General features: G+C 67.6%; 9 protein-coding genes across 9 annotated transcripts; 5 read left to right on the plus strand and 4 right to left on the minus strand.

Moving 5' to 3' along the window:
* Window positions 1-78: 78 nt before the first annotated feature.
* Window positions 79-3,085, minus strand: FA09DRAFT_329444 (heat shock protein 70). Its single transcript, XM_025742187.1, has 11 exons — window positions 2,847-3,085; window positions 2,623-2,787; window positions 2,481-2,559; window positions 2,255-2,424; window positions 1,543-2,140; window positions 1,323-1,475; window positions 1,133-1,261; window positions 1,051-1,065; window positions 896-989; window positions 696-840; window positions 79-636 (listed from the first exon to the last, which is right to left on the minus strand). Exons 1-11 carry the CDS (start codon window positions 3,011-3,013, stop codon window positions 306-308), a joined length of 2,046 nt encoding a protein of 681 aa, XP_025598664.1. The 5' UTR covers window positions 3,014-3,085; the 3' UTR covers window positions 79-305.
* A 590-nt stretch (window positions 3,086-3,675) lies between these two features.
* On the plus strand, window positions 3,676-5,115 carry FA09DRAFT_329445 (hypothetical protein). The gene has a single exon (XM_025742188.1). The coding sequence runs from the start codon at window positions 3,894-3,896 to the stop codon at window positions 5,022-5,024; it is 1,131 nt and encodes a 376-aa protein (XP_025598665.1). The 5' UTR covers window positions 3,676-3,893; the 3' UTR covers window positions 5,025-5,115.
* A 44-nt stretch (window positions 5,116-5,159) lies between these two features.
* On the minus strand, window positions 5,160-8,932 carry FA09DRAFT_261413 (hypothetical protein). Its single transcript, XM_025739745.1, has 3 exons — window positions 6,972-8,932; window positions 5,970-6,915; window positions 5,160-5,912 (listed from the first exon to the last, which is right to left on the minus strand). Exons 1-3 carry the CDS (start codon window positions 8,687-8,689, stop codon window positions 5,295-5,297), a joined length of 3,282 nt encoding a protein of 1,093 aa, XP_025598666.1. The 5' UTR covers window positions 8,690-8,932; the 3' UTR covers window positions 5,160-5,294.
* Window positions 8,933-10,417: 1,485 nt separating this feature from the next.
* FA09DRAFT_296691 (putative t-complex-type molecular chaperone, epsilon subunit) lies at window positions 10,418-12,741 on the plus strand (the record flags this gene model as incomplete). Its single annotated transcript, XM_025740180.1, has 11 exons — window positions 10,418-10,457; window positions 10,527-10,548; window positions 10,605-10,662; window positions 10,724-10,937; window positions 11,089-11,293; window positions 11,361-11,994; window positions 12,060-12,074; window positions 12,132-12,269; window positions 12,322-12,537; window positions 12,598-12,650; window positions 12,705-12,741. The coding sequence occupies 11 exons, from the start codon at window positions 10,418-10,420 to the stop codon at window positions 12,739-12,741; spliced, it is 1,632 nt and encodes a 543-aa protein (XP_025598667.1).
* On the plus strand, window positions 12,602-13,331 carry FA09DRAFT_329449 (hypothetical protein). The gene has a single exon (XM_025742189.1). The coding sequence runs from the start codon at window positions 12,765-12,767 to the stop codon at window positions 13,299-13,301; it is 537 nt and encodes a 178-aa protein (XP_025598668.1). The 5' UTR covers window positions 12,602-12,764; the 3' UTR covers window positions 13,302-13,331.
* Window positions 13,332-14,429: 1,098 nt separating this feature from the next.
* Window positions 14,430-15,971, plus strand: FA09DRAFT_286523 (mitochondrial carrier; the record flags this gene model as incomplete). The annotated part of the gene is made up of 8 exons (XM_025739905.1): window positions 14,430-14,517; window positions 14,624-14,741; window positions 14,962-15,079; window positions 15,139-15,162; window positions 15,291-15,448; window positions 15,504-15,629; window positions 15,685-15,843; window positions 15,938-15,971. Coding segments are annotated over 8 exons (825 nt in total), but the record flags the coding sequence as incomplete, so codon positions are not given.
* Window positions 15,972-16,180: 209 nt separating this feature from the next.
* Window positions 16,181-21,867, minus strand: FA09DRAFT_329452 (hypothetical protein). The gene is made up of 11 exons (XM_025742190.1): window positions 21,178-21,867; window positions 20,638-21,119; window positions 20,347-20,584; window positions 20,008-20,284; window positions 19,757-19,946; window positions 19,006-19,703; window positions 18,613-18,954; window positions 17,843-18,554; window positions 16,930-17,787; window positions 16,647-16,875; window positions 16,181-16,588 (listed from the first exon to the last, which is right to left on the minus strand). The coding sequence occupies exons 1-11, from the start codon at window positions 21,714-21,716 to the stop codon at window positions 16,234-16,236; spliced, it is 4,920 nt and encodes a 1,639-aa protein (XP_025598670.1). The 5' UTR covers window positions 21,717-21,867; the 3' UTR covers window positions 16,181-16,233.
* Window positions 21,868-22,197: 330 nt separating this feature from the next.
* Window positions 22,198-23,446, plus strand: FA09DRAFT_297048 (Dehydroquinate synthase-like protein; the record flags this gene model as incomplete). The annotated part of the gene is made up of 4 exons (XM_025740189.1): window positions 22,198-22,513; window positions 22,564-23,056; window positions 23,114-23,144; window positions 23,201-23,446. 4 exons carry the CDS (start codon window positions 22,198-22,200, stop codon window positions 23,444-23,446), a joined length of 1,086 nt encoding a protein of 361 aa, XP_025598671.1.
* Window positions 23,447-24,002: 556 nt separating this feature from the next.
* FA09DRAFT_286765 (RabGAP/TBC) lies at window positions 24,003-24,965 on the minus strand (the record flags this gene model as incomplete). Its single annotated transcript, XM_025739910.1, has 4 exons — window positions 24,003-24,194; window positions 24,256-24,444; window positions 24,496-24,578; window positions 24,632-24,965. Coding segments are annotated over 4 exons (798 nt in total), but the record flags the coding sequence as incomplete, so codon positions are not given.
* Between the last annotated feature and the right edge of the window lie 1,992 nt (window positions 24,966-26,957).

Raw genomic sequence — 26,957 nt, forward strand, 5'->3', positions numbered from 1 at the left:
GCACCCTTGTCACTCACACACGCCCGCCACTCACGCCGCGTCAGTGCGTTTCATCGTCAATTTCGTTTGTCTTTTGGAGGAAGAGTGCCCGCTCGGCGCACCGCGTGGAGGGGAAACACACAGCGGCGAATGGGCGGAGGGATGCGCCCGGCGCAACAGCGCAGAGAGAGAGAGCAAGCCGGGCAGCATCAGGAAGGGAGGAAAGGGGAGCACGTACATGCATGCGAGACGGGGCTGATAAGAGAGGGAAAAGAGGCGGGTCTAGGGCTAGCGCGCCCGGGAACACTACACGGTCTTTCTCTGCTCTACAGCTCGTCGTGGCCGCCGTACGACAGCGGCTCGTCGTCGGGGTCCGTCGGGCCGCTGCTGCTGCTGCCGCCAGCGCTGTCGCCGTACACCTTGGACGTGATGGGCGCGAGCGTCGCCTGCAGCTCGGACAGCTGCTCCTCGACGTCCTCGGCCGTCGCGCTCTCGCCGTTCTCCTCGAGCCACGACTCCGTCTCCTTGAGCGCCGTGTTGATGGCGTCCTTGTCGCTCTTGTCGAGCTTGGCGCCCAGGCCCTCCTTGTCCGACACCGACGAGCGCGTCGAGGCGACGAGTGCCTGCAGCTGGTTGAGTGCCTCAATGCGCTTGCGGCTGGGAGAGGCGTGCATCAGCAAAGACGTCCTTGCCAGGCAGCTGCTGCGGACACTCACGCGGCCTCGTCCTCCTCGGCGAACTGCTCGGCCTCCTTGACCATGCGCTCAATGTCCTCGGGCGTCAGGCGGCCCTTGTCGTTGGTGATCGTCACGGACTCCGAGCGGCCGGTGCCCTTGTCGGCGGCGCTGACCTTCATGATACCTGCGCGCGCGGGTGTGAGCTTGGCGTCTCGGGACATCGCGCCGCTGCTGCTCACCGTTGGCGTCAACCTCGAACGTCACCTCGACCTGCGGGACGCCGCGCGGTGCCGGCGGGATGCCGGTGAGCTCGAACTTGCCCAGCAGGTTGTTCTGAGAGCGCACAGGAGTCAGCGACTGAAGCGAAAGTGCAAGGATTTGCGCGCAAACTCACGTCCTTGGTCATGGACTGTCGGCAAGGAAGAAGAGTTTCGTCAGCGCCACGTCAAACACTCTTTGCGCGCAAGAGCACTCACGCGCTCGCCCTCGTAGACCTGGATCAGGACGACAGCCTGGTTGTCGGCCGCCGTCGAGAAGATCTGGCTCTTCTTGGTCGGGACGACGGTGTTGCGGGGAATGAGCTTCGTCATCACACCGCCAGTCGTCTGCGCGCGCGAGGGAAGGTCAGCTCCGGCGCAAAGTAAGCAGCGCGCGTCAGACACGCACCTCAATGCCGAGCGTGAGCGGGTTGACGTCGATCAGGAGCACGTCGTTAAGGCCCTTCTCGCCCGAGAGCACACCACCCTGAACGGCAGCGCCCCAGGCGACGGCCTCGTCAGGGTTGATGCCCTTGGAAGGCTCCTTGCCGTCGAAGTAGTCCTGCGCGCGGGAGCGAGAGCGTGAGCATGGCACGTCGCGCAGGTCTCTGCACACGCGCGCAACGCACCTTGAGCAGCTGCTGAACCTTGGGAATGCGCGTGGAGCCGCCGACGAGCACCACGTCGTCGATGTCCTCCTTCTTCACGCCGGCGTCCTTGAGTACCTGCTCAACGGGCTTCATCGTCTTGCGGAAGAGATCGGCGTTGAGCTCCTCGAACTTGGCGCGCGTCAGCGTCTCGCTGAGGTCCTTGCCCTCGAAGAAGCTCTCGATCTCGATCTTGGTGCTCATCTGGCTCGAGAGCGTGCGCTTGGCGCGCTCGACCTCGCGCTTCAGCTTGCCGACGGAGCGCTTGTTGCCCGAGGCGTCGACGCCCTCCTTCTTGCGGAAGGCCTTGAGGATGTACTCGGAGACGCGGTTGTCGAAGTCCTCGCCACCCAGGTGCGTGTCACCGGCCGTCGCGAGCACCTCGAACACTCCGTCCTCGATCGAGAGGAGCGACACGTCGAAAGTGCCGCCTCCCAGGTCGTAGACGATGATCTGCGAGTCGCCCTTCTTGTCGAGACCGTAGGCGATGGCTGCCGCAGTGGGCTCGTTCACGATGCGGAGCACTGTCAGACCGGCAATCACGCCCGCGTCCTTGGTGGCCTGACGCTGCGCATCGTTGCTGGCAAGAGAAGCGCGTCAGCGTGCCGGTCACCCAGAGACATGTGCGCGCGGCATGCTCGGCAGCGCGCGGGCCGCGCATTCGCACTTGCGCGCGCGCGCGCGAGCCACTCACAAGTAGGCCGGCACAGTGACGACGGCGTGGGTGACCTTGTGGCCCAGGTAGGCCTCGGCCGTCTCCTTCATCTTCTGCAGCACCATGGCGCTGACCTCCTCGGGCGTAAAGACCTTCTTGGACTCCTTGATCTGCACCTGGATCGCCGGCTTGCCGGCCTTCTCGACGAGCTGCAGGGGATGCGTGAGCGGTGCTGTGCGCAGACAGAGAAACGCGGCAGACGCACCTTGAAGGGGAAGTGGCGCAGGTCCTTCTTGACGTCCGAGTCGCCCCACTTGCGGCCGATGAGGCGCTTGGCGTCGAAGCTGCGGCGCGCGCATGAGCATGTGTGCACAGGCCATGCATGCCTCGTGCCGCGGCCAACTCACATGGTGTTCTCGGGGTTCTGCGCGGCCTGGTTCTTTGCGGCGTCACCGATCAGGCGCTCGCCCGAGGGCGTCTCGAAGGCGACGTAGGACGGCGTGATGCGGTTGCCCTGGTCGTTGGTGATGATCTCGACACGGCCGTCGCGCTGGACACCGACACATGAGTAGCTGTGGGAGACGAGGTCAGCGCTGCCGCGGCGCAGCATCCACACACGCGCGCCACTCACGTCGTGCCCAGGTCGATGCCAATGACGGTGCCGTACTCGCTGCGCTTGTTGTTCTCCTCCTCGGCGGCCACGCCGGCGGCGAAGACGGCGAGGAGGGCGACGAGGGCGAGGAGCAGCGTGGCGAGCGAGGGCAGGCGCAGCGCGCTGCGTGCCCGGCGGGAGGCCATGGCGGCGTGGATGGTGGGTGGTGGCTTGCGGAGAGAGAGACGCGACAGTGGGTGCGAGGTGGGAGTGGCTCGCGGCGCCTTTGTAGGTGGTGGTCGGAGGCAGAGAGGCGAGCGAGCTGCGCGCGGCGGCGTGGAAGAAGCCCCTGGCTGGCGCGGATGGCTTGGACGCCGCGCGCCGCCTGCGCCTCCTGCGCTCGGCGCTCCCCGCGGCACGCGCGTGGCGGCGAGTGCGCGTCTCTGCTGCGCTGGCCGCCTTCAGCGTCCGACGTGGCAGCACCTCCGCGCATGCAGCATGCCCATGCCCGAGCTTCTCTCTCTCTCGGCCGCCGCGCCACGCAATTCTCCGCTCAAATCAGCACGAGCTCGCACCGGCTGCGATGTCCGGCCGTCCGAGGCTCGCCGCCGACGTCGGCGCCGTGCAGCACCACCGCGCGCCGCGGCGACACGTCACACAGGCGCCGTGCCCGGCGGTCCTTCCAGCGTCTTCGCCGCGCACGGGCGTCTGGCGCGTCGCTGCTGCGAGCGACACGTGGCGCAGCGCTGGCGCAGGCTGCCGCCGCCCAGCTGCTCCCACGCTGCAAGCGAGCGCCGCACGCTTTTCTGTTGCGCGGCGCCTCACGTGCGCCCGCCAAGCGAGCCCCCTTCCTCCGTCTGCACCACATCCTTCCGCCTGGCCGCCGCGCCTGCGCCTCTGCTCCGTGAGTCCTCTCAGCCTCGCCTCGCTGTCGATGAAGACTACACAAACACATTATCAAGCTCAACAATCCGACGGCCTGTTGGCCGGTGACGATTACCCTACTTCTGCAATTCTGAGACGCGTCCTTGCGCCATTCGGCCCTGTGGACACGGCACTGACACCGCGCACACAGTGTCGCCGGCCATGCCCAAGGCGCGCAAGAGCGACTCGGCCAAGGCCAGCTCGAGCAGCGCGGCGCCGCGCAAGAGCGATGCCGCCGCCGCCGCCGCCCAGCCGCTGCTCGCCGGCTACCAGCCGGTGAGCGTCGGGCGGCACTGCATCTACCTGCGCGCCCACGACGGCGGCGACGGCCGCACTCTCTTCGTCGTCAATCTGCCGTCGGACACCACCGAGCGCCATCTGCGCCACCTTTTCTCCGCCGCCGGCCCCGTCGAGCGCGTCTCCTTCCTCGGCGAGCGGCCCGTCGCCGGCAGCGAGGAGCTCGACGAGGAGAGCGAGGCCGAGGACGAGGCCATGCCTGCCGCTGCTGCAGAGCCATCAAAGGGCAAGGGCAAGGCAAAGAAGGGCTACACCAAGGTCGTGCTCAACAAGGCCGGGCCGCCGGCCATCGTGCCGCTGCCGCCGCTCGACCCGCGCGGCGTGCATCGCTTCCACCACACCTCCACCTCGGCACACGTCGTCTTCCTCGATGCCTCGTCCGTGGCGCGGGCACTGGCGCTCGCGCCGCAGAAGGCATGGCCCGAGCCGTGGGCGCAGGTCGAGGCCGCGGCCGTCTCGCTCGCCGACGAGGCCGAGGGCGCCGCACAGCACAAGCCACGACCGCGCACCGGCGCCGAGGCTGCGTTGGCCGCCGGCGTCACTGCGCCGCCGACAGGTCTGGCCTTCCTGCTCGCGCGGCATGCCGCGCTGCGGCCACTGCTCTCTGCCGTCAAGACGCACGTCGACTCGGCCGTGGCGCACTACGCCTGGGTGCGCGCGCACCCGCCGCCGAAGCGCGCCGGCATCGAGGGCGTCACCGTCGGGCCCGACGGCGAGCTGCTCGACGCCGATGGCTTCACCATCGTGCAGCGCGGCGGCAAGTACGGGCGCACCGCCGAGGAGGGCGGCGGCGCCAGCATGCGTGTGGCGCGCCCCGAGCAGCAGAGCGGCACGGCGCGCCCGCGCAAGAAGAAGGCAAAGGAGCTCGAGGACTTCTACCGCTTCCAGCTGCGCGAAAAGAAGCGCGAGGGCCTGGCGCAGATGCGCGCGCAGTTCGAGGCCGACAAGGAGAAGGTTGCCAAGTTCAAGGCCTCGCGGCGCTTCAACCCGTACTAGCGAGGTCATCATCCTGCTGCGTCTCTCTTGCTCTCTCCATGTATCACCACCGCGCGTCATCTGTACTTTTATCAATCATCCGCATGCTCCCTCTCTCATCCATGCGTGCGTCTGCAGAGGTGACGGTTGTATTCCCGCATGAGGCAGCTCGAGCAGGACGTGCGAGGCTTCATGTGCACAAGGAGGCCGAAAGCATGACGGAGGCGAGGAGGAGACCAAGGAGAGAGAGGCGCGATGCAGACCGCCGCGCGTGCCCGTTTTAGTGCACGGCTAGCCGAACCACTGCTGCGTGCCGCCGGCGCCGCCCATGTTGTACGAGTTGCCGTTGAAGGCGCCCATACCGCCCTGCTGCTGGAGCTGCTGTTGCATCTGCTGCAGCTGCTGCATCTGCTGGAGCTGCTGCAGCTGCGGCTGCGCATACGACTGCTGCTGCGGTGGCTGCTGGTACGCCTGCTGTTGCATGCCCTGCGGCAGGCCGCTCATGTATGCGTTCGGCGCCGGCGAGCCGCGCGCCGGTGACGCATCGCTGGGCGTGGCGCCTGGCCCGGCGCTGCCGGGACGGATGAACTGGTTCGTCATCGCCGGTGTCGCCACGCCGTAGCTCTGGCTCGCCATGGGACTGGCGGCCGCGCTGCCTGCGGCGCCGCTCATCGAGAGGCGCGGCGTCGGGCTGCCGATGTTGCTGCTGCCTGTGCCGTTCATGGCGTGCATCGCCGGGTTGAAGCCGGCGTGCGACGAAGAGGGCATGCGCCCGGAAGGCGAGCCCATGCTTGCAGGCGGGCTCTGCGCCACTGAGGTGCGCCGGACGTGGGCCGGCGGCTGCTGTGCGCCTTGCTGTGCGGCCAGCTGCGCCTGGCGCTGGCGCTGCACGGCGAGGTTCTGCGCGTTCTGAAGGCATCTTCGTCAGTGCTTGAGGCTGACCGCGTGCACTCGCCAGACACTCACCGTCATCGCCTGCAGCTGCTGCTGCACCGACATCTGGCGGAAGTTGGCAATCTGCGCCTCCATGTACGTGATGATCGGCTGCGGCTGGCCCTTGAAGTGAGCCTGCAGCGAGTTGAGGTTGCTGATGGCGTTGGGGCCGAAGGCTTGCATCAGCGCCGCAGCCTGCTGCGCGCTCGGGCCGGACGACGTCTGGAAGCCTGCTTGCTGCTGAGCCTGAGCCTGCTGCTGCTGCGGAGCGCCCATCGCCGCGTTCATGGGATTTGTCGGCGTGGCGGGCTGCGAGGCGTGCCCGTTGGCCATCGTGTAGCTCGGCGGCGGCATGGCCTGCGCCTGCGCACTCGGTGTCATGCTCCGTGCCGGAGTTTGCGGGTTGGAGCCGTTGGGCTGCGGGCCCTGCGTTGCCGACTGCTGCTGCTGGTGCGGGAACTGCTGCTGTGCTTGCTGCTGCGGCTGCTGCGGCTGAGCACCGGGCTGTTGTGCACCCTGTGCTGACATTGGCCGGCCGCGTGCGTTCTGCATGGCGCCTGCCGGCCCGGCGTTTGGCGTCGACGGTCGCGCGAACGCTGCTGAAGCCTCTGTGGAGCCAGTCGGCTGAGCAGTAGGCGTGGCAGCACCCACTGCGCTGCCCGCTGGCGACGGTGCCGAAGAAGTGCCACCGCCGATGGAGGTGCGAGTGGCCCGCCGCTTGGCATCGCCGCCCGGCGTGCCCGCGTCGAGGCTCTGCTCTCGGGAGCGCTTCCGCCCGTCCTCGGAGGCCGGCGCGCTGGGCGTCAGCGTGGCCTTGAGGTGTTGATAGAGCGTCGGCAGCATCGTGTCAGGCGCCAGCGGCGTCGCGGGAAAGGGCTCGGCGCGCGGTGGCGGCGCGGGACCGGCGCTCTCGCCCTTGCTGGAGCGGTCCGCCATGCCGGCCAGGAAGCCGAGGTTGCCTTGCAGACGCAGAGCAGCCCTGTGGCGGAAGCGATGTCAGCACGGTGCCGGCGACATGCGCTCCACAGCACTCACTCTCGGTATATCGGATCACTGGTCAGTCCGCGCGTCGTGAGATCGATGCATAGCCGGATGAGCTCCTTGTTGATCTTGAGCACCAGCGACACTCTTCGCGCGGTGACCTCTTCGCTCGCACCTGGCCCAGAAGCACGGCGGACTCCGTTGGGCGACGGCGCGCTCTTCGGCGATGGTGCGGCAGACTTGGGCGGCGAGGCGCCGGCCACAGAGCCGCTAGCAGACAGCGGCAGCGGCGCCGTGGTCAAGATCGCGTCCGTCGACGAAGGAGCGGAGGCGAGCGACGCAGTCGAGGTCGGCGGGCCCATGGAGCCCGGCGCTGATGAGGGTGGCGGCAGCGCAGATGTTGCGACATCCGCCGAGCTGCTCGTCGAGGCTGCAGACGTCTCTGGCGCAGATGCGGGCAGCGCGCTGGCGATCGCAGTCGGCGCCGGCGGAACTGCGGCGTGCGTCGACGTTGCGGCAGCTGCGGCTGGCGCAACGGCGTTGCTGGCCACGGGTGCCGCAGGTATTGACGGCGCCGAGGCGGGCAATGGCTCAGCCGGAGCTGCAGAGGCGAGAGGCGCAGTAGGGGCTGCCAGCTCTCCAGCTGCCGAGGCAGGTGCGGGCGCGGCGGCGGCCTGTTGTGGTGCCAGCGTCGAGCTTGCTGCTTGAGCAGGCTGCACTCCTGATGGCGCGGTCGGCGCTGCGTCGTCTGCAACGCTCGGTTGCGCGATGTCCGCCGGCTTCGTCAGATCGGCGTTGGGCTGCGATGCGTCGTCTGCGGTCGATGCTGCCGCGCTCTTGGACGTGTCGCTCTGCGGCTCAAGCGAGGGCGCCTGCGCCTCGGTGTCGTTGATACCAAGCCGATCAGGCGCCGTGCCTGTTAGAAGAGTGGGCGCGCTTGGTCCAGCTTCGGCTGCCGCTTCTGTCGGCGCGCTCTGTGGCTGTTTTGGTGCTGCTTCTGCGGCAGAAGACTGCCCTGCGGAAGCATCGATGGCACTCGTAACCGACGACGGCGTCTGGAAAGCAGAGAGCATGGGCGCCTCCTCGAGAGGAAACGTCGATGGCCCATCCGCAGCGCCGCCGTCGGCAGAGGCCACGTCCACGGCGCCTGCAGTCTGCCACGCATCCTCCGGCATGGCGAAGAGCGCATCGAAGTCGTCCTGCGGCGGCGAGGCGCCAGTGCTGGGCCCCGGCTCGCTGCCCGGCAGGTCGACGGCAGGAGCGCCTGTGGCACCTGTCTGCGGCGCGCCTGATGGCGCACTGGCAGCGCCCTGCTCGAGGTTCGCAGATGTCGAGCTCTCGGCAGGAGCGAGTGCTGGCGCGCCCGACCCACTGCCGGCAGCGCTCTGCACCTGCGGCGACGCGACGGCGGCTGACGCACCTGCCGCGCTCTCGCTGGCACCTTGCGGCGCCGAGGCTGCCGTGGCAGGTGCAGCAAGCTCTGGTGCCGTGGATGCAGCGAGATCGCTCGTGGGCTCGGCAGTGCTCACCGATGGCGGAGCAGGCGCATCGTCCGCGGCCCCGGCATCGCTCGCAAGCGCGGCAAAGTCGACGCTCTTCACCTCGGCCGCAGCGTCAGGCTGTGCTGCTGGCTCGACGACGGCCGCTGCATCAGGCGCAGGCTGCGGCGCCTTAGTGACGGCGTCCAGCGGCGGCGAGGTGCGCAGCACAGCTGCTGCGGGCGACGCAGCCGGCTGCGGCTGCGGCGGCAGCGGCGCGGCGGAGAGGTCCATGTGTGCGCCGGCGCGACGGCGCGAAGGCGGCGACGGCGAGCTGGCGTCGCGCTGGCGGAGTAGCGAAGCTTACCGAGAAGAGCCACTCGGCAGTGCAGCCGAGTCGACGTTCCTGGCGCTGTGCCGGCGGCAGAGCTTGCCGGGATGAGGGCGCAGGCCGGCGGATGGGCCGCGGCGCGGCGACGAGCGGCGGCTGGCGTCGACGCACTCGGACTCCGGCCAGGCCAGCGACGGGCTGCAGCAGCCGGCGGCGGGAGCGGGCTGCTCGATGCGGCGGCGCACGGACGGATGGACGGACGGATGGGCGAGGGCGGCGCAGCAATCAGATGCAGAGATAGCGTCGCCGCAGCAGGCGGAGCGCGCGTCCGAGCGAAAGGTTGCAGAGAGCGGCGCTGGCGGGCGCGGGTGCGGGCTCGGCCGGTGCCTGAGTGGAGCGGGCACGGCCTGCTGCTGCGTCTGCTTCTCGATGTGGCGCAGCGGCCGGCGACTAAGAGAGCGATGGGCGAATCTCGGGCGGGCGCTGGCTGCGTTCTGCGGCGGGCTGCGGGGAAGCGTGGAAACGGACGGGAGCGAGGGGCAGCAGCGGTCGGCGGGCGCGGCGCCGAGCACGCATCGCCGCACGCCGAGCGCGCGCGAGCGGGGCGCCGACGCCGCAGCCGATCGCGCGCCGCCGCCGGCGACGAGGCGCCGCGCGCACCGCGAGCGGCAGCATCGCAGAAGCACGCCGCCGCGCACCGCGCATATGGCGTGGCGCCAGGCACACGGCGCCAGAGACGAGATCAGCGGCCGGCCCCGGATGAGGATGGCGCAGGAGCAGCATGGCAGGCTCCGCTCCTCTCTCCTCTCCGAGTCCGCGGCTTGTCGTTCGTCGAGGAGGCAAGCGTCATCTCATGCACCCTCCGCAGCGGCACGACCCTCCACCCCGCGTGTGGCAGCGCAAGGAACGAGCCGGGATAAGCCAAGGTCCGAAACGGCTCTTCTGCCCTGCTTCCTCTCCTGGAGCATCAGCAGGCAGAGCAGAGGCAGTGATGAGAGCCCCTGTCCCTGCATCCTGTCCCTGTGTGCGCCATCCTTCATGCTGCGCCTGCCGCACGTCACGCCTTCCCTTGTCGGCCGCCGGAGACGTCGCGCGTGGCTTGGCGCGCCGCTCCGTTCCTTGCAGTCTGAGTCGAGTGTGGAGCTGCATGATGGCATGCTCGAGCTCCCATCCTGAGCCGCTGCCTCTGCACCTCTGACTCTGCAGCTGCAGCGTCGAGGTCCCACACGACTCTCCAGACTTTGTCCCATCGGCCAGCCTTCTGCTGAATGCAGACGGGGAAGGGATGAGACGCCGTCTCTCGAGCCTCACGCGCCTGCTTCGCGAGCGCGCGATCATGGGCTCCAGCAGGTGCGCGCCTCGTGCTCTTGCGATCATCAGCAGTGCCGTGCTCCAGGCATGATCCGAACAAGTCTGTAGATTACGGCTGCATCAGCGTAGAACTGGCTGCCACCCTGAGGGACGAGGAGGCATGAGCAGCTCTTGGGCCGATGCTGGCACGTGACACGACCACCTGGCCCTGACGGCGCTATCGGCCGCGCCCGCCCGAGGCGCCGGTCGACTTCCAGAGGCGAGACGCGTTTCGCCGCGCAGAGGCTCGAGCGCGCACCTGGGAAGCGATGCTTGCGGAGTGCGCATCTCACACAGCCGGCCGCACACCACCACCTCTCCGCACCCACACCTCACACACCATGGCCGAGCCACAAGTGGCATACGCCCAGGATGAGCACGGTGCGTGGCCCTGTATGTGTGTGCACATGCGGCCGCCGAGCTGACGGCGCCTGCCTTGCCGCCTTGCAGGACGCCCCTTCATCGTGGTCCGGTTCGTGCCGTCAGGTGAAACGCAGGAGCGCAGCGCTGACGCAGTGTCCACCACAGCGAGCAGGGCAAGAAGACGCGGGCGCAGGGCATCCAGGCGCTGAAGAATCACATCTCGGTGCGTGGCGCTGTGCCGCGCCTCATCCGTCCACGCTGACAGCCTTTCTCTCTCTCCGCAGGCCGCCAAGTCCGTCGCACAGATCGTGCGGACATCGCTCGGCCCGCGCGGCCTCGACAAGATCCTCGTGTCGCCCGACGGCGACATTCAGGTGACCAACGACGGCGCAACGATCATGCAGAACATGGAGCTCGAGAGCCAGATTGCACGCCTCATGGTGCAGCTCTCCAGCAGCCAGGACAGCGAGATTGGCGACGGCACGACGGGCGTTGTTGGTGAGTGCGAGAGGCCGGCGATGGGAGAGGGTGAAGCGCTCGAGACGGAGGCGGACAGGAGGTGTGGAGGCAGGAGGCGTGTGTCAGGTGCCTTGCAGCCTGGCGTCTCGAGTGCTGGCCTTGTACACGCAGCGCTGACGCCCCTGTGCAGTCCTTGCCGGCGCGCTCATGGAGCAGTCCGAGGCACTGATCGACCGCGGCATTCACCCGATTCGCATTGCCGACGGCTACGAGCGGGCGTGCGGCGTGGCTGTCAAGGCGCTGGAGAAGGTGGCTGACCGGGTGGAGTTTGGGCAGGGCGCGGGCGAGCAGGAGGAGCTGATGAAGACGGCGCGGACATGCCTGGGCAGCAAGATGTGAGTGTCTAGAGGTGGTGGAGTATCCGTGACAGGGCGTGCATACTGGGGCTGACGCGCTGCGCAGCGTGTCCAAGGCAGGCGACCTCTTTGCGCGCATCGCCGTCGACGCTGTGCTCTCGGTGGCGGACCTGGCACGGCGCGACGTCGACTTTGAGCTCATCAAGGTCGACGGCAAGTCGGGCGGCTCGCTGGAGGACACGGCGCTGGTCAAGGGTGTCGTTGTCGACAAGGACTTCTCGCACCCGCAGATGCCACGCGAGGTGCGCGACGCGCGCATCGCCATCCTCACGTGCCCCTTTGAGCCGCCGCGGCCGAAGACGAAGCACAAGCTCGACATCAGCAGCGTTGAGGAGTACAAGAAGCTGCAGGAGTACGAGAAGCAGACGTTTGAGAACATGATCAAGCGCGTCAAGGACTGCGGCGCCAACCTCGTCATCTGTCAGTGGGGCTTCGACGATGAGGCGAACCACCTGCTGCTGCAGCACGACCTGCCCGCCGTGCGCTGGGTCGGCGGTCCGGAGCTCGAGCTCATTGCCATTGCCACGAACGCACGCATCGTGCCGCGCTTCGAGGACTTGAGCCCGGAGAAGCTCGGCCGCGCAGGACTGGTGCGCGAGGTCGGCTTCGGCACGACGCGCGACAAGATGCTGGTCATCGAGGAGTGCGCCAACCCGCGCGCGGTGACGGTGTTCGTGCGCGTGAGTAGGCTGGGGTGTAGACCAAGCGTGCCTGCTGCTGACTCGCTTGCTTGCTCTGCTTGCAGGGCTCGAACAAGATGGTGAGCAGCGCCGTTCTGCCTGCCACTGCCAGCCTGTCTGACGCCGGGCCCGCACAGATCATCGACGAGGCCAAGCGCGCGCTGCACGACGCCATCTGCGTGGTGCGCAACCTTGTGCGCGACAACCGCGTCGTGTACGGCGGCGGCGCTGCCGAGATCGCAGCCAGCATTGCCGTGACGAAGGCAGCCGACGAGGTGCGCCTTGTGCCGTGCTCTGCTCTGCCACCTGGCTGACGCTCTCCATCAGATCGCGACGATCGAGCAGTACGCTATGCGCGCCTTTGCCGCCGCGCTCGATGCTATCCCGCTGGCGCTGGCCGAGAACTCGGGCCTCAGCCCCATCGAGACGCTGGCCGAGCTCAAGAGCCGGCAAATCACCGAGGGCACGTCGGTGCTGGGCGTCGACTGCATGCTCACGGGCAACTCGGATATGCGCAGCGCCCACGTCTTCGACCCATACCTCGTGCGTTGCGAGAAGCCGACCTGCGCGACTGCTGTGGCTGACCTCTCTTTGGCTGTGCAGAGCAAGCGGCAGCAGATGGAGCTGAGCACGCAGCTCTGCCGCGCCATCCTGAAGTGAGTGGAGCCGGCGTCTGCTGGTAGACTTGCACAGCTGACGGCCTCCTGCAGGATCGACGACGTGATTGAGCAGCACAATGTCGAGTAGGGGGTCTGGCAGGGGACGCAAAAATGACTGGGCGGCGAAGCGCAATAGAGAGCCCTTTGCACTTTGCGCCTGCGTTTGGGGAGCGGCGGGCCGCTAAGCAGCATCGTATCGCCATGACTGGTGTGCGAAGCAGTGTGAGCGCACGAGGCGCTCAGGCATCTGATCGTGGCCGCAAGCCACGAGGAGCAGCCCGGGAGGCGAGTCACAGAAGAGTCGTGACGGCCACCGAGCGGCCGTGCAGCGCTGCGCTCCAAGCCACCGGCCCTCGGACCGGCCGGTCCGGCGGCTTTGCGGGGGCTGCCGCAACGCCGCCAGCGCCGACGCAGACCGCATGTCTTCTCGTTGCCGTCCTCCTCAGCGTCGGAGAGCAGTCCATGGCGGAGTTCGACAGCTCGCGGGCGTGCGCACGTCGGAGCGTGCATGCATGCTGCATGCGCGCCTTCGCCTCCATCCCGGGCCGCCACGAGCCCCCAGACTTGGAAGTTTGCAGGGCCAGGCGGCTTTATGCGGGCGCTCACTCTTGCCAGAAGGCATGGAACGTGGACCATATCTGCAGCTAGAGCCACGGAGGGCGCCGGGTTTGCGATCATGAGAGCAAGACGCGATGAATCCTACTTGCCGTCGAGACTGAGCGGGCTCGAGCAGCTCTGCTTGCGCGGCTCATGGTGAAGACCCTCACTGCGGCCGCGCGCTGCTGCATTCGACGGCGAGCTTGAGGCCTGCAGCACCCTGCTTGCGACTGCATCGCATCCTCCGTCCGAGGGCCCTCGCTGTCGCGGCGAGGCGGCGCGAGGTTCGGAGGGCCGGCGGGGGCGTCTGAGCTGCTCGCAGGCCGGCGGCCGAGGCGGGCGCTGCGACGTGCTGCACGCTCTGCAGCCGGTGCAGCTGCTGCCCCGCAAGCTAGAAGCGGAGGCTGCGATGGCGCTGAGGGTGTTGCTGCACCTCCTCCTCCTCGGCGGCAGCGCCGTGCCCCTATTTCCGTCCCCAGCGTGCGAAGATGTGTGGCGCGCGGCCCGGGCCGCACCGGACGCACTCGCGCAACTCTTACTCCGCCTCCGCCCGCGCCAACACGCGTGCGAAGGCTGCTTGCGCGCCTTGTCCTCGACGAGAGGGTGCGCGTTGCGCGCGGTTGGGGTGGACATCACTTTGCGGAGAGACGAGCCGCTCGCTCTGCACCCTTGCCGTCTGCACCTGCTCTCTCTGCTGCCGGCGTGCCTGCATCCGACGCGCGAGCAGCTCCACACGCTCATGCGGCTGCCTCGCCCTTGCGCTGCTCCCGTGCCCGGCCCGGTCACGCGGTCGGGGACATGGACCGTGCGTGCTCTCCCACTTTCCTGCACGCCTCGAGCGGGACTGCACCGCAGCGCCGGTGGCCGGCCGTGCACCACACAGCAGCCCTTGACGCCTGACTCGGCTGCTCGGAGCTGTGCTGAAGTGCCTCGGGGCTGTCAAGCCGCACGCTGCCGGGCGCATGCTCCGGCTGCTGGCGGCCCGCTGGGTGATGCGCGCCCTGCGTCGCGCCGGTCCTCTTCCTTCCCAACCACCTCCATCCCACGCCTGTCCACCTGCACCGACCTCATACCCGTCAGCACCTGCCCGTTCCTCGCGCACCCCCTCGCCTCGCCATGTCCGCCACGACGAGCCAGCCGCTGCCGCCAACAGGGCCCGCCGGCGCGCCGCAGCGTGCCAAGCCGTACCCCTTCTGGCTCGGCGGCGCCAGTGCCTGCTGCGCCGCGACGATCACACATCCCCTCGACCTGACCAAGTACCGCCTGCGTGAGTGGCGCGCAGCAGAGGGCCAGTGCGGCGCCAGCCGGGCGCATGCCCATCCTGCCTGCCAACTCACGCGCCCGCCGCTGACGTTCCGCCTGCCTCCACGCAGAGACGGCCACCGTCAAGCAGGGCATGGTCAAGACCATGGTCGACACCGTCAAGGGCGACGGCATCACCGCGCTGTGGCACGGCGTCAGCGGCACATGGCTGCGCCAGGCGAGCTACTCGTGAGTCGCGACGCGGCGTGGGCAGCGGCAGGGCGGTGCGGATGGGCCCCTCGCGGCGGCGCGGATGCAGCGGCAGAGGCGCAACGTCGCGTGCTCTGTGGGTCCAGCGGGCGAACAGGCCTTACCCCGCATGGCGCGTGCGCCGCGCTAGCAAGCCACTCCGCCGCCGAGCGCCGCTCCCGTCATCTTCCGGCAGCGGCTGACCGCGGCGCCCGCACAGCATCACGCGCTTCGCCGTGTACGAAAAGACAAAGGAGAGCTTCGTCACGCCCGACAAGCCCAAGCCGACGTCGCTCGAGCTGGCGTTTGCTGCCGGTCTGGGCGGCGGAGTCGCCTCGGTGAGTTGCGGCGCTTGGCCGAGTGGTTGTCCAGCAGCTGACCTGGCGCGCCTTCGCAGATCGTCGGATGCCCGGCTGAGGTGGTGCTGTGAGTGTAGCTGTGATAGAGCTCGCGACTTTGCGCTGACTCTCTGTGCTTGCCAGTGTGGTGCGTCTTGCCTGTCGGCACCTCATCAATCCGCCCACGCGCTAATGCTGGTCTTCTCTCTAGCGCATGACCTCGGACCTCAACCGCCCGGTGGCCGAGCGCTACGCCTACCCGGACGCCGTGCGCGGCCTGGTGCAGCTCGTGCGCGCCGAGGGCCTCTCGAAGCTGACGCTGGGCATGGGCCCCAACGTCGCCAAGGGTGTCTTCCTCAACGTCGGCCAGTGAGCAGCAGCCCGCAAGTCTCGCGTGGTGCGGCCTCTGACAAGCGCTCTGCAGGATGGCCGGCTACGACTTCTCCAAGGACGTGATCCAGCGCTCGGGCCTGCTGCCCGACAGCCTCGTCGTGACGGCGGCCACCTTCTGCGCCGGCACTGCGGCCACGACCTTCGCGCAGCCCGTCGAGTGAGTGCAGAGAGCAGAGCTCACGGCAGAGCTGCCTCGCTCACGCACGCTGCAGCTTCATCAAGTCGCGCGTGCAGGCGGCCAAGGGCAACACGTCGGCGCTGGCTCTTGTGCGCGAGGCCATCAAGAAGGACGGCCCGCTCGTCATGATGCGCGGCTTTGTGCCGGCGTGGATCCGCCTGCAGCCGCAGAGCACGCTGCTCTTCTTCTTCTTGTGAGTAATTGTCGACATGAGAGAGGCACACGAGTCTGTCTGGGCGCTGTGGTGTTGCCAGAGCGGAGAATGCTGACCGCATCGCCCCTCGCAGCGAGTACTTCAAGGGCATGATCGACAAGCAGCGCGCCGCCGAGGCCGAGAAGCTCGGCCGCCGTGCTGCGGCATAGTCTGTGGAGCTGGGCTCCCTTCCGAAGCTCGCGGGCCGCGCTGCAGCTGCACAGCTAGGGACGCAATGCTGCGTTCCTCGGCTCTCTCCGGCCCCGAGCATGTCACCGCCTGTCATCCAATCTCGAGCCTGCGCGTCTGGTGACGCGCTGCGCAATGCTACCATCTGACCGTCTGACGTTGCTCTCTGCCTTGTCGATCTATGTAATTGCGGAGATAGGCCTACAGCTCGTCGTGCCGAGGCGCTGGCTCGGCGTCCAGTGCCGGCTCCGGCTCTGGCTGCAGCTCCGACTCTGGCACTGGCAGCGCCACCGTCTCGTTGCTCGCTGCAATGTTGTCGGCAAGCAGTTGCTGAGAGGCTAGACGCTGCGCCAGACGCGCAACCTCGTCGTCGTACGCCGTCCACTCGGGAATCTTGCGCGCGCGCTCCAGCTTGGTGCTCTTTACCGCCGGGTTCTGGCACAGGTCGATCGTCTTCGCCGCTGCGAGCGATGCGTCGCTGCACCACGTCTCGCACCAGAGCCAGCTCTTGTCGAGCGTGTGGATCGGCAGCTGGAACTGCATGTTGTTCGGCAGACTGCACGAGCATGCGTGTCAGCTAGGCATGGCCACCTGACAGCCGCAGAGCGACTCACTCCTGGTCGAGATTGGCGAGCGAGCCGGGGTCCGAGCTCAGCTGCTGGTACTGCCCGCGCAGCTGGTCGCCGGCGGCCACGCGCCGGAAGCGCGCCAGGTCGACGACGTACAGCGCCGAGATGTGGTACGGCTTGCCGCGCAGGAATGTCTTCCAGTAGCCCTGTTTCCAGAAGCGGAAGCCCTCGACCTCGGGCCTGTCGTCGCCCATCGGCGGGTAGCCGTACGGCGCTGTGGAGAAGAGGTCAGCGCGGCGCATGCAGAGAGTGTGTCGTCCATTCTCACCGCCCTGCAGGTTCGTGTCCACGAGCTCCTGCAGATCCACGCGCACGATCTGGTCGGCATCGACGAAGATGACCTTCTTGAGGTCCAGCGGGAAGAGGACGTCGAGGAACAGAATCTTGTAGCCCCAGATGCGGCGCTGCTTCTCGCGCTGGCTGCGCAGCCAGTGCGGCCAGGCGTACGTGATGAGCTCGTAGCGGAAGCCGTACTCGGCCGCGAGATGCGGCAGGAAGGCCTTGAACGAGGGCGAGAGCTCGTTCTCGATGAACCAGAATTTGACGGAGCTCTGCGTGTGCTTGAGCACCGAGAGCACCATGATGCTCGCCATGCGCTCGTACAGGTGCCCGCTGGCGACTGTGAAGATGTTGATGTCGGCGTTGGCGCCGTCGCTCGCCGGCCGGACAGGCTTGACGCGCTCGGCCTGCTGCTTGAGGCCGCCGAAGAAGTTCTTGGCAATGCGCAGGTAGCCGGCGGCACCCCTCTCTGCCTCCGGCTCGGGCACAGCTCCCAGGTCGAGATCCTCGATCAGGCTCTCATTCTCCTGACCCTCGCGCCGCCGGACTTGCGGGTAGATCGTGAGACCGTGCAGCGAGGTCAGAGTGATGTCGGTGCCCGTGACCTCGACGCTGGGGCTCTCCCATCCGAGATTGCCGACGCTGCGCATCTCATAGAGCTCCTTGCTGCGGCCGTCACGGATGCGCAGACGGTAGAGACCCGGCGAGGGCGGCAGGAACTGCGCGTAGCCGAGATTTGCCATGACAATCGTGTCCAGCTCCACGGCGCCGTCGGGTGACTCCAAGATGAGCTCAAGGCCGCGCGGGATGCCAGACTGCCCCGCTTGGTCGGCATCGCGCACGTGCGCTGTGAGAGAGGGTTAGCAAGCGATCAAGACGTCATGTCAGTGGGCTGCACGCACCCTCGAGTAGGATGTGCTTCAGAGCATACTGTGCACGGACGCCAGCTGTGCGAGCATGCGCTGGGATGTCGGCCAGCCGGATGTTGTCTAGATCGTACACAGCCTCGTCTGACATGCAGAGCCACGACGGCGGGGTGTCCAGGCCCAGTGTCAACACTGCTGCCTCGGGCAAGCCGTGGAACTCGAGCGTGGCGCCAGTCTGCTGTCCAGTCAAGTCGAAAGCAGGCTGTGCGGGCGCGGCAAAGCGATAGAAGCGCTTCAAGGGCAGCTCCCGCAACTTGGGGCGCGGGTTGAGCAACACGCGGATGTGCGTGTCGGGCAGCTCGGCCAGCATCCGCAGCACGGGCGCCCAGGACTGCGTGCGCTCCGAGAGCGGGTCAAGTACGACGGAGAGGCGCGTGCGGGCAGTGCTGCGCTTGCCCACCTCGAACGTGGCGCGTGCGGCAAAGACGGAGTCGATGACGCTGTTGCGGCCCGTCTGCGGAGGCGTGAAGATGCCCTCGGCCGACTCGTCGACGAAGTACGCATGCGACATGACCGACGTGGCAAGCATTACAGTGGTGGCGTGTGCAGCTGGCTCCATCTTGGCCACCTCGACGCCAGCTTCCTCGAGGCCTTCGACGACAGCGTTGATCCTGCGGACGGACTCAAAGGCGACGAGCGTAGTGATGTCCTCGGCAAACGTGGCGTTCGGATCGAAGTCAGTGAGCACCTGCACGGGAGCAAGTTAGCCGCCATCCACTCTCAGCCGCAGCAGCTCAAGTACTCACCCTGCCGTTAACGACCAGGCCAATCTGTCCGCTCTTGACGCCCAGCGCCCGTGCGAGGGCTGGCGCTTCGCTCCAGAAGCCGTTGGCAGAGTCTGCACCTGGCGTTGCCCAGCCGCGCTCGCTGAGCCAATGCGGCACAGTGCTGGGCTCGGGGCTCTGCTCATCAGCTTTCGCGCGCAGCTTTGCGCCGGCGACTGCCTTGACGCCTTCTGCAAGCTGCGGACCCGAGACTGCATCAGCTTGGCCGGAGGCCAGTAGCTGAGCCAGGAAGGCAGACAGAGGGCCACCTTGTCCACGAGTCTGCGGCACATGGATGAGGCCCAGTCGATACGAGGCCTTGCTCTGGAACACAGAGGTCAGCTTTGCACCGCCGTCAAGACGGAAAGTGCTCACTAAGCCCTTAGCGGCTTCATAGACGAGGTGAGCGCCGGCGACAGAGTCGAGGTCTCCGACGACCCAGAGCGTTGCATTCACGCGAGCACCTGCTTCAGGGTAGACGAAGGTCTCCAGCGGTGCCTTGAATGTCGCCTTGGCTGATAGGCGGACGAGATCAACGGCACGCGGCTTGTTGCCCGCAGGTGCCGCGCCCGTGTCGGCAAAGACGAGAGCCGAGCGCGTCTTGAACGTCGTGGGCAGGTCGTAGAAAAAGTGCGAGACGTCCGGCGTGTTCTCGCTGTCGATCTTGCGGTAGTACACCAGCGGCGCAAGGACGCGGGACTGCGCCGTGACGGCGGCGTGCATGGCGTTGATGAGATTGTTGGTGAGCGGGATGCTCTCGCCATTGAGCATGACATGACCGCCGCGCATGCTCTCGTCGAGCTCGAGATGCAGGCGCCGCACGTAGCTGCGCGTCATGCGCTCGCGCGACGCCAAGCCGGGATACTCGCCGGAGCTCAGCGCCTCAAAGAGAGCAGGGAAGTCCTCGGCGGGGACGGCGTTGTGAAGCTGAGCCTGCAGCTCCTCACGTGCGGTGTCCAGACTGATGCGTCCTCCTTCGATCCGCGAGCGCGCCAGCCGTCGCAGCCACTTGGCCACCACCTCGACGCCCCAGTTCTCCGACAGATACCAGAACATGCGCGCGAGCTGCAGGGCTGCGGTAGCGACCACGTCAGCCAGGATGAAGCTGAGACTGGTGCTAACTCACACGTCTCGTCCTTGCCTTCCAGTCCGCCAGGCACGAGACCCCAGCGCAGGCCAATGCGCGGGATCGTCGGGATGACGGACTCGGCCAGGAAGCGGCATGTCCCCGGCTGGCCAAGGTCCATCACGAGCACGACGTTGAACAGATTGCGCGCAATGTGCGGGAATGCCCCGGGCCACAGCGGGCGGATGAGCTGGTCACGACAGCTACAGTGTCAGCAGGCCGGCAACAACGCGCCAGCAGTCGTGACGTACCGCCTGCAAGCTCGGCGACCACGACTCGTAGTGCGAGTCCTTCTCGAGGTCGTTGAACCATGACAGAACGCCGGGTGCACCGGCTTGTGCGCCTGCCGCTGCACGCTCAATGCGGTCGCTTGCGTCAAAGAGCAGCGAGCCAGCGGCGGTCAGGTCCTGCGCCACGCCAATGGGCGCGTACGAGAGCAGATCGAGAGCAGCCTCGTTCGACATGTTGAGCAAAGGAGATGTCAAAGAGGCAACGTGTGCATGATCCGCCCTCAGGGCCGGGATGATGCTGGGCGCGAGGCGTTGCAAGTCAGAGCCCGCACCACACTACGCTGACACGACTTCGCTTACCCAAGAGGCGTGATCTCCTTCTCCGTCAGTGCCTTGCCATTGAGCCAAATGTCGCTCGAGCCGGGGTCCATCGTCTGCGACTGAAGCTCGGCCAGCTCGGAGAGCAGCGCCGCGTCAGGCTTGGGCGCCCGTCGCGCAAGCGCCACAGCGTGCAGCGGGAAGTCCTTGACCAGCTGCTCGAGCGCACGCAGAGGATCGGACGACGTCGCGATGACCTGCGTCGCAAGAACGTCGAGGTCTTGAGGGATGTTGTCAGCGAGGACGCACGCAAGCCGCTCACACTGGCCTCACCCGCGAGTTCTTCCTTCGTCAGGCTGCTTAGAGCCTGCTCGGCGTCCTCCGGCTGCGCCCCGATCTGCGCATCGAGCCAAGCGCGGTCGCTCAGCTGATCGTCAGACGATACAGCACCGTCCTCTCGCACATCTCGCACCGCACTGCTGTCCTCCTGCAGCTTGCGGTCGTCGATGACGAGGTAGTCGACCTTCTTGAGGTCCAGCGTGGCGCCGTAGCCGGCCATCGTGGCTTTGGGGCCCTCAGTGCCCTGCGCGCTCGGACGCCAGCGCAGCACGTAGCGCAGCGGCGGCACGTCGGCGCCGCCCTCAGCCACGACGCGCGAGCCCAGCACATGCTCCAGCAGCGTCGTGTGCAGTGACCAGAAGTTGGCCGAGGTCACGTCGGCGTAGAGGACAGCCGTTGGCTGCTCGTCCAAGGTCGAGCTCTCGGCTGCGTCAGGGTGCGAGAAGATGTGGTCGAACGCGACGGTGTGCGGCGAGCTGATGGTGATGCACGGCATCAGCAAGTCGAGTCAGTGCATCGGCCTAGCCTACGCACCTTGGAGCCACGCCTGCCGTGAGCGCCCTGACGAGCTCCTGCTCCGTGCAGAGCACCTCGTCGCCCCACGCGACCCAGCTGGCGCACTGCGCCTCGCGCCCCACCGCCGCGGTGGCCCACTGCCTGGCGGGCCCGCTGTGCTCGTACAGCTGCCAGAAGGCGGCGATCTTGGGCGCCTCGGTGTGCAGTGCCAGCGCCAGGTTCCACATCTCGCGCTCGCCCGGCGCGCCCAGCAGGCCGTGCTGGTCCAGCAGGCGCGTGGCTGCCGTGTGGTACGCCTGTGCGCTGCGTGGCGCAGTGGCGGTGCTGCCGCGGCTGTCGTTGAATGCCCATGGCCCGGTGAGGTGCGTGAGGAGCGTCCAGAAGCCGTCGGGGTCCTGCGTGTGCGCGGCCTCGAGCAGCTCGAGCACCAGCGGCGGCGCGGCCCAGGGCGAGACGAGGCTGACGGAGACGGGTGGCGACGAGCTCGAGCTTGCTGCAGCTGCCAGCGAGCCGCTCAGCAGCAGCGCTGCGGCCTGCAGCGGCGCCGTGAGCCGCATCGCAGCGCTGCTTGTTGGCCAGGAGGATGGGAAGATGCGCACGGGCCGCAGAGGGCGGATGCCGGGCCGACTGGTGCGGTCGTGAGAAGTGTTGACGAGAGCCAAGTCTGGGTGCAGATGTGCTGCCAGCCGCAGCAGACGCAAGAACAGCCCGGCCTGGCTGTAGGCGTGGAGAAGATGTGGGCAGGAGACAAGACGCTCGGCGAGAAGGAGGCGCCTGACACGTAAGGATCGAGGAGGCGCCTCGGCACTCGGGAGAGACGCCAGCCACCTCCGCGGATGAGCGGTGCCTCCACCTCCGCAGGGGCCACCGACGACCCACAGCGGGCTGTCCTGCCTCTTGCCTCTGCTCCTTCATCACCCCGCTCGCATGCTCAGCCGCACCGCAAGCAGCCTGCTCCGCGCCCTGCACCACACCCGCCGCCGCACGCTCGCCCTGCCGCTCTCTGCCACGCCGTCGCGCCTCGCCGCCGTCCGCACAATGGCCACCTCCGGCTCCTACACCACCACGCCCCTCACGCGCATCGTCTGGGGGCCCGGCTCGCTCTCGCAGCTGCCCGAGCTGCTCGATGCACTGCCGCACGTGTCCGGCAGCACGAGCAGCGACGGCCCACGCCGCGCCCTTATCCTCACCGGCAACAGCCTCGCCAACAAGACCGACGTGATCCGCCGTGCCGAGCAGGCCCTGGGCCCGCGCCACGCCGCCACCTTCACGGGCATCGGCGAGCATGCGCCGGTGGAGGGCATCAAGGAGGCCGTACGCCTGATGGAGCAGCACGGCGCCACGGCGCTTGTTGGTGAGCCGTGCCGCTGCCCTGGCCCTGCGGTCCCTGCTGACGCTGCGCAGCCATCGGCGGCGGCTCGCCCATCGACGCCGCCAAGGCCGTCAGCTTCTACATCCACCGCGAGTCGGCGCACGCCGACAACGACGACGAGCGCAGCTTCGTGCCGATCATCGCCGTGCCCACGACGCTCTCGGCCGCCGAGACGACGCAGAACGCCGGCTTCAAGGAGAACAACAAGAAGACGGGCGTGTCGCACCGCTCCCTCGTGCCGCGCGTGCTGCTGCTCGACGGCGACGTGACGCGCCACACGCCCGAGCGCCTCTGGCTCAGCACGGGCATGCGTGCCGTCGACCACAGCATCGAGCTGCTCTACCGTCCCGACGTCTCGCCGCTGCTGCGCGGCACGTGGCTCATGGCCATGCGCGAGCTCTTCACGCTGCTCCCGCTCTCCAAGGCGCAGCCGGACAACGTCGACGTGCGCCAGCGCCTGCAGCTCGCCGCCATCGCGAGTCTCTGGCCCGAGAGCCGCAAGGGCGCGCTGGGCCTCAGCCATGGGTGAGTGCCGGCTACATGCAGCATCCTCGACTCGCCAGCTGACGTTCTCCGCTATAGCCTCGGCCACGCTCTCGGCGCAACGTACAAGGTAAGCACCGCGGTGGGCATGTCAATATCTTGCTCTGACGTTCTTCTCCGCTGCAGATCGGACACGGCATCACCTCCTGTCTCACGCTCGGTCCCGCGATTCAGCTCACAGCCGCGCTGCCCTCCACGGGCGCTGAGCAGCTCTTGGCACTAGCAGACGCCCGTGCCTTCATCCCGGCGCCCTTCGCCACGCCCGTGCCCATCGGCGCCACGCCCAGCTCGCTGCTGCAGGGCAAGCCCGACCTCGACGCAGCACGCAAGCAGGGCAAGGAGGTCGGCGAGGCCGTGCAGAAGCTTGTGTGAGTGTGCACCGCTAGCGTCTGACATGCCAGAGGCTGATTCGGAGGCCTCAGGGACGAGCTCGGCCTGCACTCGCGTCTCGAGCCGCTCGGCGTGCCGCATGAGGATCTGCCCACGAGTAAGTGGCGCCGTGCCGCTTCAGCTCTTGTGCGGTGGCTGACGGAAGACTGCTCAAAGTCGCTGCGCACGTGGCCGGCGACGACAAGGAGAAGGCGGCCGCGGTGACAGACTTGCTGGAGAAGATCTTCAAGTGACGTGTGGGCGCCGAGGCGCGTAGTATACAGGTGTGCAGCTGGGTCGGGTCTGACTAGCGAGAGCGGAAGTGATGGGGACGAGCGGCGCGGCGCAGCGCGGTGGATGAGAGACGGACAGAATACAGCAAGTGTGTGCCGGGTCATGAGATCACAGCTCAGGGAACGAGCCCAAGCTCGTGCTCCAGGTCTGCGACGTGGCGCTCGCGCAGCTCGAGGATCGACGCGTAGCGAATGAGTGGCTTGAGATCCTCGCATGCCAGCTGCGCGAAGCAGCGATGTCAGCATGGGGCGTTGCGGGCAGGATGCACAGGTCTCACCTTGATGAGGCGATCAGAGGCGAAGAGCTTGGACGTCATGGAGTGCATGAGACTGTAGAAGGCCGCTGGCGACGTGGCGGCCAGCAGGTCGGCCTCGTTGAGCTGCAGGATGGCGACGGCGATGCGGAAGAGCACGACCATGCCCTCAACGAAGAGCACGTCCCAGACTCGGAACAGCGTCTGCGGAGGCGAAAAGGTCAGGGCTCGGCAGGTGTGGACGCGCGGCCGGCATGGCACTCACCTCGACGGGCAGGCAGTCGGTGTACAGCGACAGGAACCACGCGAAGGTGACAGCCGGTAGGTCGACGCCAAGATCGGCAATGTGCTCGGCGAGGCGAGGCAGCAGCTCGTTGATGAGCTCGAGCAGCACGCGCTGGTCCGCCTGCGAGACGAGCAGATGCGATGTGTAATACTCGGAGGGCAGGATCCGCTGCAGAAGCGTGTCAGCGCGGGCCCGAGGCCATCACACTGGCGCACGCACCTCGATGATCATGACGAGCACCCAGAAGGCCTCTTCCTCCGTCGCGTGCGTGAGAAGCAGCGTGGCTGCGAGATTGTTCATGCCTGGCAAGGGCCGGGTCAGCAAGTGCGCGCAAGGGAAAGAGCAGCCGACGCACCTTGGCAGTAGCCGCACGCCGGATTGTACCACGAGAAGGCGACGAGCAGGCGGCGCAGCTTCGGCACGCCCGGGCCCTCGCCGCCGAAGTAGACGTTCGTGGGCATCGTGCGGTGCACGTCGAGGTCGATCTGCTCGGTGCACTGGTTGGACTCGCCCTCGTGCTCGGCGAGCAGCTCCTGGTAGCGGCCCGGCTCGGCGGCCTCGATGGCGCCGGAGCATTCGGCCCACACTTTGGCGCGGTAGCACAGCGGAATGCCGGCCTGGCACAGCCGCAGGAACTCCTTCCAGTGCTCCTTCCCCGTCTTGGTGTCGCCCAGGCGGCTGACGCCGACGAGCCCCTGGTCCCACGCCGCCTCCGGCGTGTCGCTGTCGGCGGTCTTGCCGTTAGGGTGCAGCGCTCGTCCGTTGCCCTGACCGGCTGCGAGCGAGGTCGCAGGGCTGCTGTGCTCGGTCACGGGCTGCGCAGCCTTCTTCTGGCCGCGCGCCTTGGGGCTTTGCCATCTGCGCCGCAAAAAGTCGTCCCACTCTGCTTGCACCTCGTGCTGTTGAGTCTCGTGCATCTTCTGCAGCTGGCCGAGCAGGCGCCTTACAGTCTGCGACGCCGACGGCGGCTTGCGAGGCGAACGTGGCGGAGGCGCCTCGTCTCCCGCGCCATTGGCAGCACGTGCGCCCTCGCTCTGGAACTGAAAGTCGCGCTCCTGCGACGGACTCGTGGGCCCTGATTCGCCGGAGGGTTGCGATGGCACGCTCAGCGGCAGCGCGCTCGTGACTGGCTTGGGCGGCGCGATGGAGAAGACCCCGCCGGCAGTCTTGCGGGAAGAAGTTGAGGCGCTCGCAACGGAGGTCGCATCAAGCTCAGCCTGCAGGCTGCCGTCCTCTGCGTCGTCGCCGACCGGCGAGAGGTCCTGTTCCAGGTCCAGGTCCGACTCCTGGCTCGCAGCGGCGTCCTTCTCCTCCTCGCTTTGGCTGTCCGTGCCACCGCGGGCTCGTACGCCTACGCGGATGCCAGTGAGGCAAGCGGGTGCAGGCGTCGCCGCGCGGCGGGCCTGACGTAGAAGGCGCACATCGCCGGGTGTTGCATCGTAGACGAAGCCGTATCGATCTGTGAGGAGCCGTGTCGCGTCCTCTTCGCGTGCACTGACAGGCTGCGGCGGCTCAGGCCGAGCGAGGCCCTTGCCGCCGTACACCTCGAACTCGTCGCCCGAGGTCTCATCTGACTCGGAGCTCGCTGTCGTACCTGCCGTCTTTGTGCGGCGTCTGTTACTCCGAGGCAGCACCACGTTGGCCCGACGCGCGAAGATTGCCAGCGACGGCGGCTTGACATCGTTGGGCACGATCGGCTCGAGCTCGACTGGAGGCGCAGGCAGACGCGCCGCGGCATCGTCTGTCGAGGGTCGACGCGGCTGCACAGCGACGTCGTTCGCATTCGCCGGGCTGAAGCGGAAAAAGTCCGGCAGACGCGTGACGTTCGGCTCAGTAAGATCCGGCTGAGGCGCCTTCTTGCGTGCTGTCCTTGTCGCCTGCTCGCCGTGGGGGCGCGGCAGGTCCGGAGATCGTCGCGCTGCTGCAAGAGTCTGCTTGCCTGGTGCAGCTCGAGTTGCGGACGCGGCACTCGCTGGCGCGGAGTTCGTATCAAGCTCTGGCAGCTTGTCTGACGAGGCAGCGCCGCTGGCAGGGATGACCAGAGTCGTAGGTGCCCGGTCCGCCTCGAGCACCTTGCCCTGCTCCTGTGCCGTGCCTACTAGCCGCAAGGCCAGGTCTGCGATGACGATAGACGTGCGTTTGCCCGAGTCGAGCAGCAGATTCGATGACTGCGTCGGGTTGAAGATGCGCGTCGCGAGCAGGATGGCGCGGAAGTGCGTCGGCTTCGGCAAGTCAGTCGGCGCAGCAGCTTGCGACTGCGCCATCAGCTGTGCTTGCAGACGCTCCGTGACGGGTGAAGAAGGCGCTGAGCCGATGGCCTCGTGCAGCTCCAGCAGCAGGTCCCGGCTGTTGACGGATGCCTCGAGGTGTGGTGCGCTCTTGACGTCGCGCAAGACGGAGGACGTGTCAGTCTGGCCGGCGAGTGGCGCTGCAGGCAGTATGTTCGAAGGTGACCGTGCCGGAGTGGGCCGCGCCGGAAGCGTGTCGTTCGAGTCGTCGCCGACGTCGCCAATCGGACGGCCGCGGATCGTGTTCTTGCCCTCGTCGGGCTGTGCCTCTCGATAGCGCTGCGCCTTGGGCTTGCGCCGCCAGGCAAGGCTGCCGAGACTGAAGGCGCTCATCATGCCGCGCGGCGGCTCCTTGGCATTGACGATCGCAGCGCTCAACGCAGTGCCGGACAC

This window comes from Tilletiopsis washingtonensis (genome assembly GCF_003144115.1).
Source record: "Tilletiopsis washingtonensis strain MCA 4186 unplaced genomic scaffold FA09scaffold_9, whole genome shotgun sequence".
Classification (NCBI taxonomy): domain Eukaryota; kingdom Fungi; phylum Basidiomycota; class Exobasidiomycetes; order Entylomatales; genus Tilletiopsis; species Tilletiopsis washingtonensis.

Bases quoted from the DNA above. Each gene is read 5' to 3' on its own strand.
- FA09DRAFT_329444 (XM_025742187.1), bottom strand. From the start codon at position 3,013: ATGGCCTCCCGCCGGGCACGCAGCGCGCTGCGCCTGCCCTCGCTCGCC. The intron at 2,560-2,622 runs GTGAGTTGGCCG...CGCGCGCCGCAG, and splicing joins CAGAACCCCGAGAACACCAT to CTTCGACGCCAAGCGCCTCA. The intron at 841-895 runs GTGAGCAGCAGC...CCGCGCGCGCAG, and splicing joins GTTCGAGGTTGACGCCAACG to GTATCATGAAGGTCAGCGCC.
- FA09DRAFT_329445 (XM_025742188.1), top strand. From the start codon at position 3,894: ATGCCCAAGGCGCGCAAGAGCGACTCGGCCAAGGCCAGCTCGAGCAGC.
- FA09DRAFT_261413 (XM_025739745.1), bottom strand. From the start codon at position 8,689: ATGGACCTCTCCGCCGCGCCGCTGCCGCCGCAGCCGCAGCCGGCTGCG. The intron at 6,916-6,971 runs GTGAGTGCTGTG...CTTCCGCCACAG, and splicing joins AGTGATCCGATATACCGAGA to GGCTGCTCTGCGTCTGCAAG. The intron at 5,913-5,969 runs GTGAGTGTCTGG...AGATGCCTTCAG, and splicing joins AGCAGCTGCAGGCGATGACG to AACGCGCAGAACCTCGCCGT.
- FA09DRAFT_329449 (XM_025742189.1), top strand. From the start codon at position 12,765: ATGACTGGGCGGCGAAGCGCAATAGAGAGCCCTTTGCACTTTGCGCCT.
- FA09DRAFT_329452 (XM_025742190.1), bottom strand. From the start codon at position 21,716: ATGCGGCTCACGGCGCCGCTGCAGGCCGCAGCGCTGCTGCTGAGCGGC. The intron at 18,555-18,612 runs GTGAGTACTTGA...GCTCCCGTGCAG, and splicing joins GCCTGGTCGTTAACGGCAGG to GTGCTCACTGACTTCGATCC. The intron at 17,788-17,842 runs GTGCGTGCAGCC...CCTCTCTCACAG, and splicing joins GAAGCACATCCTACTCGAGG to CGCACGTGCGCGATGCCGAC.